The sequence below is a fragment of the Chelonia mydas genome, chromosome 8, assembly GCF_015237465.2.
Source record: "Chelonia mydas isolate rCheMyd1 chromosome 8, rCheMyd1.pri.v2, whole genome shotgun sequence".
NCBI lineage: Eukaryota > Metazoa > Chordata > Testudines > Cheloniidae > Chelonia > Chelonia mydas.
Genome location: NC_057854.1, coordinates 38,049,856 through 38,065,241, shown reverse-complemented (window position 1 = coordinate 38,065,241; position 15,386 = coordinate 38,049,856). Strand labels below are relative to the sequence as shown.

The window sequence follows — 15,386 nt, the reverse complement described above, 5'->3', positions numbered from 1 at the left end:
TGCTGGCTCTCAAGCCTGTGCTCGGCTTTCTATGACGGGCAGCGGCTGAGATGACACAGCTGTCAGCAGGAAAGCAGCCCCTGGCCACCTGCTGGAGATTGCAGCGGGGGGAGCTGGGAGCCACATCATGGGACAGTGCTCACCCTGCAGGGAGCCCTGGGGGAAGGGAGAGGGCTGGGGGCTGACACTGATGTTGAAAAGGGGCAGAGCGGGGGCCGCAGCAGGGAAATGGCGGTCATGGCAGGAGCCCCAGTGGGTGCACTCCCATCTGGGACCCTGGGCACATCCGGGGGGTTGAGGGTCCCATCAGGAGCCGAGGGCCAGAGCTGAGAGGAGGGTCACAGTGAGGTTTGTGCTCCAGCACTGGGGGTGCTCCAGGCTGCAGTGGGTCACTGAGTTACTGGCATGGAGCTGGTGTCAAGGTGTGGGTCAGCCCTGGGGGAGTCTCAGGGTCACACTGGGGCTGAGCTGAGAGCACCCTGCGGTGAGGGAGGGACAGCCTCCCAAGGAAGAGCTCCCCCTATCCCAGGCTCACTTGGGGAGGGGCAGGTGCTAGCTGGGGATTGTACATGAGACACGAGGACACAGAAAACAGCGAGGGTAAAATCACTTTGCCTTTAATCTAATGGACACGGCCGGGAGCGGGGCCCACGCTGCAGACACCTGTACTGGGATCTCAGCCTCCTGTTCGCAAGGGTGCAGTTACCTCGAAACCATGACCCCAGTGTTGCTGATGCAGGGAGCCTGCCTGAGTCTGCAGCCAGCCTGAGACAGCTCCCAGTGGGAGGAACTGCCTCCTCATCTGAATAGGGGTGGATTCTGAAACCTAATGACAGCGCAAACACGACTCCACTACTGAGCATCGCAGCAGTGAATATTTTACCCCCTTGATTCCAAACAGGCTGAACTGGGGCCAGCAGCCCCTCCGCCAAGCTAGCCACGTGCCCCTGGCCGCGACTCAGTGCAGCTCCACACAGTCAACACAACATGGCACCACATTGACACCTGCCGGGGGGGGCGGGGAGCAGCCAGTGCGGAGCTGAGTTCCAGACTCAGTAACTGGGGCCCATGTGTGCATGGGCACCCCTGACCCTAGCCACATCTGGATGTCCAGGATGCTGCCGGTTTGCAGTGTGTGCCCCCAGAGACCACGGGGACCCTACTGCAGCTGGTGAGTCCAGCTCACTGGAGTGTGCAGAGCCTGAGGATACTGATGGGCTGATGTGCGTTAGGTACCGAGCCCCATGGGGTAGGGCTGCATCACTTAAAGAAGAGACTCAGCCAAGGACCCAGAGGAAGGCAGTGTCAGTGCTACTCCTGGTCCCTGTCTCCCTCTCCTGAGATAGCGCCCGTGGCATGGCTGGAGGTGCCCTCTGTGCAGCTCACCCAGAGCTGGGGCAGGGCGAGGTGTGGGCCCTGCGTCACAAAGGAAGCACTGGGGGCAGAGCTGGGGAGCAAGCCATTTCCAAACGCTTGGTTGCCCCATGGGCAGTGGTGGTGGAAACACAAAGCAGCTTCCCAGTCCCCTCCCACTGCCTGAGGGCTCCCCAGGGCCGTGGCCTAGTGCTGGCACTGCTCGCTGGACCTCTGGGGCAGCATAAACTTCTCAGAGGCCCTGCCTGAGGAGGACTTGTCATCCCCCCTCCAGCAGCAGGGCCTAGCCCGGAGCCGGGCCCGGAAGTCTCGAGAGACGTAGAAGTAGATGAAGGGGTCGATGCAGTTGTTGAAGGCGCTGGCGGCCAGGGCCAGCACATACCAGGTGTAGGTGCGGTTGTGCCACTCGGGCTGGGACTGCAGGTAGTGGAAGAAGAGCAGCACATTGCTGGGCGTGAAGCACAGGGCGAAGGCCAGCAGCACCAGGGCCAGGAGGCGTACCACGTGGCCATAGTGCCGCCCCTTGAGGAGCAACCACCCCAGCACCCAGCCATAGGAGAAGGTGATGAGCACGAAGGGCATGGCGAAGCCCACCACCACCAGTGCAGGGAAGTAGTAGGCCAGCTCGTGCTCTGTGTCCGGGTCGAGGATGTCGTGGCAGGTGGTGATGTTCAACTCTAGGACGGGCTGGGAATGGCGGTAGCGCAGCAGCGGGCTCAAACCCAGCCCCACGGCCAGCCAGACACCCACACAAACTCCCACTGCCTGCCAGACATGCGAGGAGCCCCTCCACAGGAAGGGGTGCACCAGCGAGACGTAGCGGTCCAGGCTGATGCAGGTGAGCAAGAGGATGGAGCCGTACATGTTCCCATAGAAGAGGGTGACCAGGGCACGGCATGCATAGTCCCCAAGGAGCCAGTTGTTTCCCAGTAGATGGTAGGAGATCTTGAAGGGCAGCAGGAGGGTGAAGAGCAGGTCAGCACCGGCCAGGTTGAGCAGGAAGATGGTGGAGGAGCATTTCTTGGTCTTGGTGGCCAACACCCAGAAAGCCAGGGCATTGGCTGGCAGCCCGATCAGCAGCACCGTGGAGTAGAGCGTGGGGAGGACCAGCGTGGTCACTGGGCTGCGGAGGTGAGACTCCAGCCAGGAGCCAGAGAACGTGGTGTTCCTGCCGGCCTCCTCACAGGTTGAGATGCGGATCATGGCTCGGCCTTTGGTTTGCCTGGGTGCTGCAGGGCCAAGATAGAAGGGTTAGGGCATTCCTACAGTCTGCAGGCCAGGAGCCCGGGCACAGCCTGCCGCCCCCCAACGCCAGGCCTACAGATCACCAACGCTCTGCCCAGCCCCTGCTTGGGGCACTGCGCAGGCAGGGGGAACTCAGACCCATGGGTATCCCCATTCTGCAGAAGGGTACCCAAGGCAAGAAGGCTCCCAAGGCCATGAAGCCAGTCAGAGGCAGAGGCAGGATAAAAACCCGGGAGTCCTGGATCTGACTCCTGTGTGTAAGCCACAGACCGGCCCTCCCATGACTGTAAGTAGCCACCAGAGGGCAGCGTTCTAGCACAACACTGGGTCCCAGTGACTATGGTTGGGGATTTGCAACAGTAGCTAAGTGGGTCCCAGGATGCTAGAGAGACAAGGTGCGGGAGGGAACAGCTTTCACTGGACCATCCGTTGATGGGAAGAGAGACAAGCTTTGAGCCACACACAGCTCTCCTTCAGGGCTGGGAAAGGTACCCGGAGCCAGAGGTGTTTGCAGGCCCCATCACCTGGCATGGGCCCTTGCAAAACCCGTTAATGACCTTTCCACCCAGTGTTCAGCTGTGACACTCCGAGGCTACGTCTACACTCAAACCGCTACTGGGGCACAGCTACTGCGCTGCAGTGCTTCAGTGTAGCCGCTGGCGCGGGTCCTCCCAGTGTTGTCATTAATCCCACACCAGGCAGGCGCTGGAAGGATTCCGTCCCCAGAGTGCTGTCCACATGGGGGGAGGTCCGGTTCACTCGAGGCTCAGGGGGGTGGATTTTTCACCCCAAGTGAGGGAGTTGGGTTGCCTTACCCTGGCCTGAGCCCCTTTACCAGCTGAAGAAGAGCTCTGTGTAGCCTCAGAGTTCGGCTCTCTCACTGACAGATCTGAGCTCACCTGCCTTGGCTCTGGACTGAGCGGGATTCCCAGGCACTGGAATACCAGGCTGGGCTCTGCCTGGAGCCCTTTCACCCCCGGGATTATCCCCAGTGCAGCCTAGCGGGAGCCACCCCAGACCCATCGCCCAGCCCTGGCCAAAGAGATACCAAGTACTGGTAGCATACCACACTGATCACACCCCTCCCCCCTTGGCAGCTCAATGGGGAGGGAGGGGGCAACTTCTTGGGGGGGCAGATGTTTGTTGGGGGTAGGGGATGGCTCTTGCTCCAGCTGAGGGGCAGGGTTGCATTACCAGGCCGGGTGCCCACCCTGAGGAGCTGCCAGTGTCGCCCTGCCACTCGGAAGGCAGGATAAGCATTTGGAGGAGGGGCGCTCGGTGTGGTGGAACCAGAGGGAGGAGCTGAGGTGGACTTGGAATAGGAGCAGGGCCAGGCAGCCAGGGCGGAGCTGAGGTAGGCAAGCGGGTGGTGAAGGGGGCGGGTCTGCATGGCCTGCATGCTGCGGAGGCTGGCGCAGTCAGGTTGGGGGGAGCAGGGAGAGCAGGTGTGGGGGCCGGGAAAGAGGAAGCAGCACTAGGACATGCACAGCACAGCACATGGTGAGGGAGAGGTGGGGGGAGATGGGGTCAGCGTGAAATGGGACAGGAGCACCCCCTAAGGAGATGGCAGAGAAACAGTGGGTATGAGAGGGGGAAGGCAGGGGAAGGTGGTGTATATGGGGGCAGGGATGGCACACAGCCCCAAGGCATGGGAGGGGAAGGGAGAAGATGCTGTCAGGGCTCAGCCCCTGTTCTTGGCTACTCGCAGCGGGGTCTCCCCAGTCTTGCCCATGTCGGTGAGGCCGCGAGCACACAGAGTGCTGGGAGTGCAGGGAAAGAAGGAGCTGCTGTAGGGGTGGGCCCCATGGACTAAGCCAGGAGGACCCCATTTGGGAGCGGGCTGGGGTGTTTGGAGGGCAGACCCAGGCAATGCCCCATCTTGGGGGCACTCCCCAGAGGACACGCTGGGCCCCCTGTCTGTGTTATAGTTGCCTCCTGCAGGGGGCACTGTGCAGGGCAGCCATGGCAGAGCCGCAGAGCATCCTGCCCCTGCTTATGGCCCAGGTGGGGGAGGAACGAGTGGCATGGATGTGCTCTCCAGGCCCAGCCATGAGCCCTGCTGTACAGGCACTGCGAGCACATGGCCTTGCCTTTGAATCCCAGGCTCCCAGAGGCTGTCACTGGAGCCCCGGGGTGGATGTGTAAGAAGTGACCAGAACTGATAGCTCCTGCTGTCCCCCCGCCCCCCGTCCCCCTACCGCCCAGAGCCCTCCCACCCTGGTGAGCTGATCCCTGCACACTAGGCCCCAAAGAATCCATCACCTCCCCCCGGTCATTCCTGGAGTGAGAAGCCAGTTGCAGGCAGAGGATGGCAGGGCCAGGGCTTCCTCCAATGACTCCTGGCATCAGGTCAGGGCCAGGTGGACTGGCCCAGCACGGCCTCCATCCCCAGGGCTGGGCCGGCCAGGCTCCAGATTAGGTGTTAGGAACCATATTCAAAAAGAAGGAAGGTCCCGAGCCTCTGACAGCCCTTCCCCTGGGCCCAGCCTGTTGAGAACTGCCAGAGCTGTGGGGAGAAGCCCAAGGACTCAGTCGAAAATCTCCTAGATCAAAGGATTCTGCGAGCAGCAGCAGCCCGGACACACTGCAAAGTGGCAGATGCACCAGGGGCGTGCTGTGAGCTTCCTCTGCTCACTGAGGTTTTCACAGTGTCTCAACTTGCTCGCCCTCCACCCTCCCAGAACACCCAGCCAGACACACACAGCCTGTGCTCCCCAGAGGCTGGGATGTTGGGACACACCCTGCCTGGGTGGCTGGGGTTGCTGTGGTCCAGGGGCAGTTAGTCTCAGCCCTGTTCTGAGGAGGAGCCTGGCGCTCTGCTGTGCGTTACAGGTGTCTGCACGGAGTTTATGTTTTAAAGGTTCGAGAGCAGCTAATGCTTAACTAGAGCCTGGTTCAAAGTACCAGACAGACGCTGTTACAGGAAATTAGCTGCAGTTTGTTGGTATTCTGTGTGGTAGTCCCTGACCGCTTGGAACAGAGCACTTTAACCACAGGGCTCATGGTAGTAGACTACTGAGTTGCACATTAAACTGTGTTTGAGACAATTCCATCTGAGCCCTGCTCCAGACAGACCCTGAATCTCTTGCTGCTCTGATTGCAGGTGTTCATTCTAGCAGGACTGAGCAAGAATCCCGGGCCACAGAGCTCACTACTGGAGTTTGATGTGTGTTACAGCAGCATGCCTTCTGCCCCTACTCCTCACCCAGGGTATGTGCAACGCAGCTCAGCCCTCCCTGGTAAAGACAGAAGAAAGCCTAGCTTGGCGAAGAAGCAATGGCTAAGCAGGGCCGCACTCCCCAGCTGCAGGGATCTGAGTGGGAGCACGCCAAGGGCAGAGCAGGCAGAAGGGGGGTCCGACTAGGAGCAATCGGGTGAAGTTAAGGGGAAATGTACATAGAAAAATAGCAGTGGACTTTTCACAGGGTGAACTGGGCTGGTAGCACCACCTGTTATTAAGGTTGCCCAGCACTTCCTGTTACAGGGCCCTGTTTTCAGTTCCCTACAGCTTTACTTATCCACTTGGGCTGAAATTGTCCATGCAGGGTGCCTGCCTCAGGCTGAACTTTGGGGGGAAAGTTGCAGCCAAAATAGTTCAGCCATTTGCAAGGAAGTAGGGCGGGAGACCGAGATTGGACTGGCTGACGTTTCCACGTCACTACCAGGAGGCCATGCTGAGTGCCACAGGAAGATTAGGCACCACAGGAAGTACTGCCCAAAGGGTCCTGAGTGAGAGCACTCTACAGGTTTCTGATTGGCCCATGCTCACTATTTAAGCCTGGAGGTTGGCCCAGGAAGTTGTCTGGATAGAAACACAGACTTCTGGTCAGCTGTGACTCCAGACTGTGCCTGGCTTCCTGATCACTGTCTCTGACCCCAGCCTGGCTACCTCAGCTCTCCACCCCTACCTGAACCTGACACTTGCCTATGGATTATGGCTCTAGTGATTAATCCAGTCCCTGCTTGCTGACTGAAGCCTCAATGCCATCCTTGATGTGTGGCCACCACCCCAGCTTTGATTGCTAGGCCAGATTGCCTACGTCCCAGGCCCTTACACCTGGGTTGTTAAAGCCTTGAAAAAGCAAGCCAGGCCCAAAGAGGCCAGGGACTGTGAGTCCCTCATCTAGGGCATCTGTCCTCCTGACATTGTGGACTGTTTACCATCCCAAAAGAGGAAAGGACTAGCAACAACCTGGCCAAAGGGCTGAGGTGACATCAAAGACCCAAACAAGCAGGCTAGATGGCAATTGGTACGTCAAAGGAATAGGGAAAATGAGGCAGAGTTGCTGTGTTGCCTGGTTTTGCCATAAGGGGGCGCTGAAGATTGACAGCAACCTCTTCCAGTTTGCCCACCAATGTGTGCCATTCCCAGACAGTGTCTTGGTCTGCAAAGCACATGACAAAGCTATCAAACAGAGACAAGTACTCACCACCCAGTCCTGATGCCAATGCAGAAACTACAAATCACTGAGATGCACAGGAGCAGGAACTAGGCACAACTCTGGCAAACACCCCTTTTACAAGTGGAAGTCCCCAAAATACTCAAACCAAATTGGAAACCATTTTTGTTGTTGTGTTTCAGTTTCCAAACATCAACATGAAACACAAAATACTCAAATGTTTTGTCTGGACAGTGGCATCATTTTTCCACAGAAAACTTCTAGCCAAATGGACCTGGTCTCTTGGAGTTCCGATAAAATCCAGCTAGGATTTTTTTGTTCAAAACCATGTTGACCGGCTCTACTTGCTGTAGTGTTGGAGTGATTTTGGAAATCAACCTGTACAACTTAATCAGGAATGTCCCTTGGGCTCTGTGCATCCTTTATGATCTGGTATCGCCTCCTCCTAGGACAGCAGAGGGGCATTAAATCTTGATGGGCCTCCATTGTAAAAGGAAGCCCCTTGGACAAAAGGCTGGATTTTACCTTGGAGAACTGGTCTGTCAGGGGAGCGGTTGTCTGGCAACAAAGTCACCTGCTGGTGACTGCAGGACTAGAAGGGCAGAAGCTGGTGTGCGTGTGTCCCTCTCTCTCTGCTCATTTTTCACCAGTTTAAGATGAGGGAAGCTGGATGTTGTGGTGGGACCCATATACCTGACGATGGCCTCCCAAGGAGCTGAATGGGGGGAAATGCAGGTAGGGTTTATTTTGTATGGATTTGTGTTAGGGCTGTCAAACTATTAAAAAAATTAATAGCGATTAATTGTGCGATTAAATAATAATAGAATACCGTTTATTTAAATATTTTGGATGTTTTCTACATTTTCAAATTGACTGATTTCAATTACTATACAGAATACAAAGTGTACAGTGCTCACTTTATATTTATTTTTGATTACAAATATTTGCTCTATAAAAAACAAAAGAAATAGTATTTTCAATACACCTAATACAAGTACTGTAATGCAATCTCTTTATCATGAAAGTTGAACTTAAAAATGTAGAATTATTTGCAAAAAATAACTGCATTCAAAAATAAAACAATGTAAAACTTTAGAGCCTACAAGTCCGCTCAGTCCTACTTCTTGTTCAGTTGTTCAGACAAACAAGTTTGTTTACATTTGCAGGAGATAAAGCTGCCTGCTTCTTGTTCACAGTGTCCCTTGAAAGTGAGAACAGGCGTTCACACTGTTGCAGCCGGTGTCCCAAGATATTTACAGACCAGATGTGCTAAAGATTCATATGTCCCTTCGTGCTTCATTCATCATTCCAGAGGACATGCGTCCATGCCAATGATGGGTTCTGCTCGATAACGATCCAAAGCAATGCGGACCGATGCATGTTCATTTTCATAATCTGAGTCAGGTGCCACCAGTAAAAGGTTTGGGTTCTGTAGTTTCCGCATCAGAGAGTTGATCTTTTAAGACTTCTGAAAGCATGCTCCACACCTCATCCCTCTCAGATTTTGGAAGGCACTTCAGATTTTTAAACCTTCGTTTGAGTGCTATTGCTGTCTTTAGAAATCTCACATTGGTACCTGCTTTGCGTTTTGTCAAATCTGCAGCGAAAGTGTTCTTAAAATGAACATGTGCTGAGTCATCTGAGACTACTATAACATGGAATATATGCAGAATGTGGGTAAAACAGAGCCGCAGACATACAATTCTCCCCAAAGAGTTCGGTCACAAATTTAATTAACGCATTATTTTTTTAATGAGCATCATCAGCATGGAAGCATGTCCCCTGGAATGGTGACTGAAGCATAAAGGGGCATACAAATGTTTAGCATATCTGGCACATAAATACCTTACAATGCCAGCTACAAAAGTCCCATGCGAACACCTGTTCTCACTTTCCCGTGACATTGTAAATAAGAAGTGGGCAGCATTATCTCCTGTAAATGTAAACAAACTTGTTTGTCTTAGCAATTGGCTGAACAAGAAGTAGGACTGTGTGGACTTATAGGCGCTAAAGTTTTGCATTGATTTGTTTTTGAGTGCAGTTATGTAACAAAAAAAAAAGTCTACATTTGTAAGTTGTATTTTCATGGTAAAGAGATTGCACTACAGTACTTATATGAGGTGAACTGAAAAAATACTTTCTTTTGTTTATCATTTTTAGAGTCCAAATATTTGTAATCAAAAATAATAATATAAAGTGAGTAGTATATACTTTGTATTCTGTGTTGTAACTGAAATCAATATATTTGAAAATGTAGAAAAAGCATCCAAAATATTTAATACATTTCAATTGGTATTCTATTGATTAACAGTGCGATTAAAATTGCAATTAATCGCAATGAATTTTTTTTATCATGATGAATTTTTTTGATTTAATCACGTGAGTTATCTGTGATTAATCAACAACCCTAATCTGTGTATTTCTTGTGTGTGATTTAGTAAAGAGCACCAGTGTTATGGAGCTCTGTGCAAAGTGTCTGTGTGTTCCGTGCTACCCCTGAGATAGTTAACCGTAACCCAGAAGGTTCACACTTTCGCTGAAGTTCTGGGAGAGCACATGTTTATGTTCCAGGGTGAGTCCAAGGGCCAGTACTAGTTCAGGGGCACCATGTAGGCTCCAGCTCTCAGGAGGGGGTGCTAGATCGATGGTGTGCACCCTGAGTATGCTGAGGGATCTAGGGTGACCAGACGTCCCGATGCTCCGGCTGCTTTTTTTTTTTTTTGCTTCCCCCATGTGTCCTGATATTTTGCCCGTTTCATCTGGTCACTCTAGAGGGACCCCAAGCCTGGGGCAGTGCCTGGACACTGTTCAGATTCAGGAGGCTTAAAACACACAGGAGTCCAGAGGCTGGGTTCCCCACACAGCATCTGTGATAAGTGGCAGAGTGTGAGAGATTCAGCCATATCCAAGAAGTGGTCAGTGTCAATTTGAACCATGCCCTTCTAGACAATATCTTCAGAACACCTTTGTGTAATGGACGGGTATTGGACAGTGAGTCTTCCAGTCCTCGATAGCAGAAGCCACCAGATCTTAACAGGGCAATAGTGCACATATATATATATATATAAACTAGGCCTGCTTTGCATGTGGTTACTAAAACCAGTCATCAGCAGTGCCCATGTGGCTTCCTCTTTCTTAATGTTGCGCAGACAGCAAAGACTCAACACCTGCCATCAGCCTAACACTTCATTGCTGCTGCTGCACCACACAGCCTAGAAGTGCCCTACAAGATGGGCCCGAACTCCTGCCTTAGCAACCTTCAGGGCAGTATCTGAGCAAAGTTGCTTTGCTGAATTCCTGTGTGTCAGAGCCACACCTGACACAGATTCAATAGCATCAGTGCCAAAATGAGGCCCCACGGCCCTGAAGCAACTGCTCCAGCAGGACGGCTAGATGGGAAAGCCCCTGGCGCTGACAGTGGTAGGGATCGGGGAGGCCACACCCAAAGGGCCAAGATCCAGCATATGCAGAGTTCTGAGGCCTCAGACTTCAGCAGGGATCCCTGCTAGCGACTGAGTCGCACACACGAGTGTCCGCAACGCTTGAGAGGCACCATTCTGGCCACAGGGGGACTGGAAATTGGAGCCCTTGTGAAAGGCCAAGCAAAGGAGCCATGTATAACACGTGACATGGCAACCCAAGCTTGGACCAAGTGAGAATGGCCTGAACTGAAGCAAAATGGCCAGACTACTCGGTAAGAGCTGATGGCTAGGCTTTTGGGAGCTGGATCCTCTCGCAGACACTAACACAGCCCCAGCTGGCCAGTGCTGCAAGTGAAAACTGATAATGGCGTCCAGCTCACTCGGGCTGAGTCTGAGCAAAGGCTGGCTGTTGGAGCACATGAACTCAACCGCACAGCCCAGCGGAAAGCCTGAGTCAGCAGCCTGACCACGGCTGCTCAGAGCTTGGCAAGGAGCTGCACTGGCCGGGTGGAATACCTCAGCGGACTGCACTGGCAGCAGCCTGGGTGATGGTGTTGGTGACACTGGGCACTACACGAGGTAACTCGGGAGGGTGGAAGACCACGAGTGTCGAGGAAGCCCTCCTGCTCTAGGCCTGGATAAACCAAGGCCCCTGTGCTCCTTGAACCCTCTGTGATCCTGCATAACTCTGAGGAAGCTAGCACACAAACAGACAGGTTTGCACATGGCTCGCCAGCCAAGACCAGCTTCAGCCTGGGAAACAGATAGGTAAGGCAGAAATGTTTAGCAAAAACCAGTAACAAATAGGGCAAGGCTCGGGCAATGCTACTGAGGAAAAACACAACTGGCTGCTTTAGCTGATTGGCTACGGTATTGTATGGGGCAACAGGTAATTGGTTGCATAAGCTTGTATAGTGAAATAGGCAAAGGTATAAAATGTATACTGGAATCTGCTGCGCTGCTGCAGGATTTGAGACAGCTCAGTCTCCCTGCGCCCTATTTGGAGCGCCAAATAAATCTCTCTGCTTCTCCACCCCGTTATGGTCATTGGCGCGACGCATACCGGGCAACGAACCCAGTTGCTTGCCTTGGGCACTCTGTGCCGGCAACAGTGGGAAACGTCCAGGGGAACAGCCGACAAGGAACTGAGGAAAGAGGAACTGAGCACACAATTCACTGATTGCCAAGTCAAGGGTCGACCAGAGTGTTATCTGGGCTGACACAGCGAGGAAAGCCATCTCCAACCGCCCCACTGGAAAGGGGGACCTGGGCTGAGCCGACAGCCCCGGGGAGGCAGATATAGCGACATCAGAGATACAGCCACATTTCCCATGGTGCCTGAGCCAACCGAGATAGCAACCTGTGTGCAGAGCTGGGAGGTGCCTGCAGCTCCCCTCATGCACAGGGGTGATTGCAGCCCCAGCAGGATTGCAGGGCTCAGGAGAGAGAGAGACTCGGCAGGCAGCAGCAGACAGCAGTTGGGATTGTGGTCCCTGTTTGCTCTTGCTAAACACAGAGAGTTTTGCCAGGGTGCAGGCATTAGTGCTGACTGGGTTTCTAGCAGAGGGTGCAGGTTGGATGGTTAATGCATTTGTGCATTCTTTATGCCCGTGCCAGAGGGGATGTTACAAGTCAAAGCATTATGCTCAGCTGCATGGAGCCAAGTAGCTGGCTCCACGCAGCTGAGCTCAATGTATCGACTTGTAACATCCCCTCTGGCACGGGCATAAAGAATGCACAGCATTGTAAGGTATGCACGTGAGCACAGTGCTGCTCACGCTGTGCTCCATAAAGCTGAGTCGTCCTCCCCAGCCTCCTTTACAGCCATTGGATTCTATGACAGCTGGCCGAGTGGCCGAGAGCGTTGGACACTGCCGCATCCAGGATGTAGTCATGCAGGGAGGCCATCCATCGACCTGCTGTGATTGTGATACCCACAACGCCCTTCCTGAATATGATACCGTGGGCCCAGTGCACCAGCCCCATTTATGTCTGTGAAGCACTGTGCATCCAGCCCTGCCACCGTCCACAGCAGGGAGAATGTTACGAGTGCACGGAGCCGCTGAACCCAGGAATTCAGGCGCGTGGGGCAGGGGCGGTTCCCAGGGAGGGAGGTCAAGAGCTCACCTGAGTTGCAGACAGGAGGGCATAAAGCACCACGGGAAACCAAAAACCTTCAGATAAGACTGTCAACATGGGTGGCTTACGGGCAGACTCCTGGGTCCATATTTAGGTACCTAAGTAGATGGCCTGATTTTCAAAGGCAGCGAATCCCCAGCAGCTCCTGTTGACTCCTGTGGGATCTCAGCACCTTTGAAAATCAAACCACTCCTTTAGGTGCCTGCAGATGGATGTAGGAGCCAAACAGCAGCCTGCAATGTTCCTTGGTCATGTTTCAGACCCTGCTGGATGGATTTCCTGCAGCCTGTGCCCAAGCCTGCCCCTTGGCTCTCGGACCAGGCAGGGAGCATTGCAGGCCAGCAGGGGCATTTGGTGTTATTTCTACCCAGCCAAGGTGAAGGAAGGGAGCCCAACCCACAAGCCCATGGCTTTTTCATTTGGAAAGTCTACCAGCTGAGAAGAAGGAAGTTCATGGCCCCCATCTCTCCTCCCCCAACCCCAGCGGAGTCTCAGTCCGACTGTCTCTAAAACAGTGGTATGTGCACTCCTGGGGGTATGCAGAGATCTTCCAGGGGGTACATCAACTCATCTAGATATTTGCCTAGTTTTACAACAGGCTGCAGAAAAACCACTAGTGAAGTCAGTACAAACTAAAATTTCATACAGACAATGACTTCTTTATACTGCTCTATATACTGTACACTGAAATATAAGGACAATATTTATATCCCAATTGATTTATTTTATAATTACATGGTAAAAATGAGAAAGTTGTTCAGTAACAGTGAGCTGAGTCACTTTTGCATTTTTATGTCTGATTTTATAAGCAAGTAGTTTTTAAGTGAGGTGAAACTTGGGGTACACAAGACAAATCAGACTGAAAGGGGTCCAGTTGTCTGGAAAGGTTGAGAGCCACTGCTCTGAGATGAACAAACAGCCTGCCCCAAATGCTCTCAGCTCCAAATGGGCAGGCACATCCCTGCTCCACCGCCTCAGCAATAGCAGTCCTCGGTGATAACAGAGCCCACGGGCCCTGACATCCTGACAACAAACAGCGGCTGGGCCAGCTGCTCAGAGTGGGGACAGGAGGGCTCGGACCCAATGCACTATAAGCCCTGGGCTATGGGTGGGAATCCCCCCCCCCCAGGTCATGGGATTCATAGCCAGGCTCTCACCCATCAGACAGGTGTCCAGCCGAGGCCTCTGGGAGCAAGATATCCTTGCACCAAACAGGAAGCCATGGCAATGCGTTCATCCCGATGGCCTGTGGGGCCCTGGCCTCACCCACCAGGCAGCTCGGCACCTAGGCAGAGAGAAGGAAGAACCCACTTGCCTTATGCAGCCTTATAAGCAGCGTGTCCAATTCTACCCAGCCAGTGCTGAGAGAGTCCTCCCCGGAGTTGCTCCCTGCCCCCACTGCAGTGAGCCCAAGAGGGGAGACCCCCATGGGCATTGGGATGGCTTGAAGCGGGGGGGCGGGAGGGGAAAACCTCCTCACCGTGTGGAGCAAAGGAGCCTCGCAGGGCGCTTACCTGTGGGGCATTGCTCAGCCCAGCCCAGCCAGGTGCAGGTGAGCAGAAGTGAGGTGCAGAGAGCTGCAGAGTATGGCCCAGACTGCAGGGACAACATGTTTGCAACCCAGGCAGGCTTGACTTCCTCTGAACTGGGGCAGCAAGTGCAGCACATGCGTGGTGCATTGTCAGGCTCTGTAAAGTGCTGGATGAGGGGGCGGCCCCTGTGGGGAGCGTCCCAGTGATGGCACAGGCGCTAGACAACTCCCTCGCTGGTTCCTTTTCTGTCGCTTTCTCTTCCTCTTTCCTTGCAGGCCGGGGTCTCTGTGATTCTGCGTTTGAACGCCCAGGGCAGGCGCTCACACCTGAGGAGCTGACAGAGGAGGCCTGAAATGTTCCCAGCCACAGTGTTGGGGACACTGGGGCATGGCCACTAGGTAACTCGAGGGGATGGAAGACCACGAGTGTCGATGAAGCCCCCTCGCACTAGGCCCAAGTGTCCTTGGGCCCCCCCCCCCCTTCGCCTGGAGGCACTCGCAGCAGTTATGCTGAGGATCTGCAACAATATGTTGCAGAGTCAAACTGCCTGAAACTAAACAAGGCCAAACAGGGCAAATATAAAAAAACAATGTTAAATAAAGCAGCTTTATGTATAGTTTAACAAATAATACAAAAAACAAGGAAACTAGCTGGTAACTAAATTAGCTGGCTATATGGATACTTAGGGCAGCTTGCTATTAAATAAGTATGCTAAAAAAAAATGTATAAAAGCCTGTGTAACTTCCTGCTCTGTGTGCAGGATTTAAGATTCTATCCTCCCTGTACCTTTTTGCAGCTGCAAATAAACTTTCCTGCTTCTCCACCCTGTTGTGATTATTGGGTGAAGCATACCGGGTAACGAACCAACCCCTGCTGTTGTTTTGCCTCTCAGCACTGGGTGCCGGCAACAACAGCATGTCTCTGGGGGCATACAGCCAGGACAGCATAATGGCAACCAGACAGGAGTCCGGATTTTCAAATGCCTACACCTGCCAGGGAGAGCCAGAGACATAGACATGCCATAGGCACACATGGCAGCCAGCAGGTTGCGAGACACCCTGTAGTCAGCCTGGGGAGCCAGCCCTGGGCCCTAAGCAGCAGAATCACAGTTCAGCAGTGTAACATATTTGTAACGGTATTTAGCTGCACCAAGGCACTTTGGAAAGTCCCAGCCGGTGCCTCTCGGCAACTTAAAAAATCTGGCCCAGGTCCCTTGGAAACATCCACGGCCAGCAACCAGATACTGGGGCTGAAAGGAACAAGCAGTTCTTTGG

At 53.5% G+C, this 15,386-nt stretch overlaps 1 protein-coding gene across 2 annotated transcripts; it reads right to left on the bottom strand.

Moving 5' to 3' along the window:
* Nucleotides 1-596: 596 nt before the first annotated feature.
* Nucleotides 597-14,271, bottom strand: LOC102941633 (proteinase-activated receptor 4). Of its 2 annotated transcripts, XM_037907686.2 has the most exons (3): nt 14,095-14,254; nt 12,569-12,752; nt 597-2,603 (listed from the first exon to the last, which is right to left on the bottom strand). In XM_037907686.2, exon 3 carries the CDS (start codon nt 2,575-2,577, stop codon nt 1,561-1,563), a length of 1,017 nt encoding a protein of 338 aa, XP_037763614.1. In that variant the 5' UTR covers nt 2,578-2,603; nt 12,569-12,752; nt 14,095-14,254; the 3' UTR covers nt 597-1,560. The 2 variants fall into 2 exon arrangements, with proteins under 2 accessions (XP_037763614.1, XP_007060354.3); XM_007060292.4 differs by lacking the exon at nt 12,569-12,752 and having other exon boundaries at nt 14,095-14,271.
* Nucleotides 14,272-15,386: the final 1,115 nt, after the last annotated feature.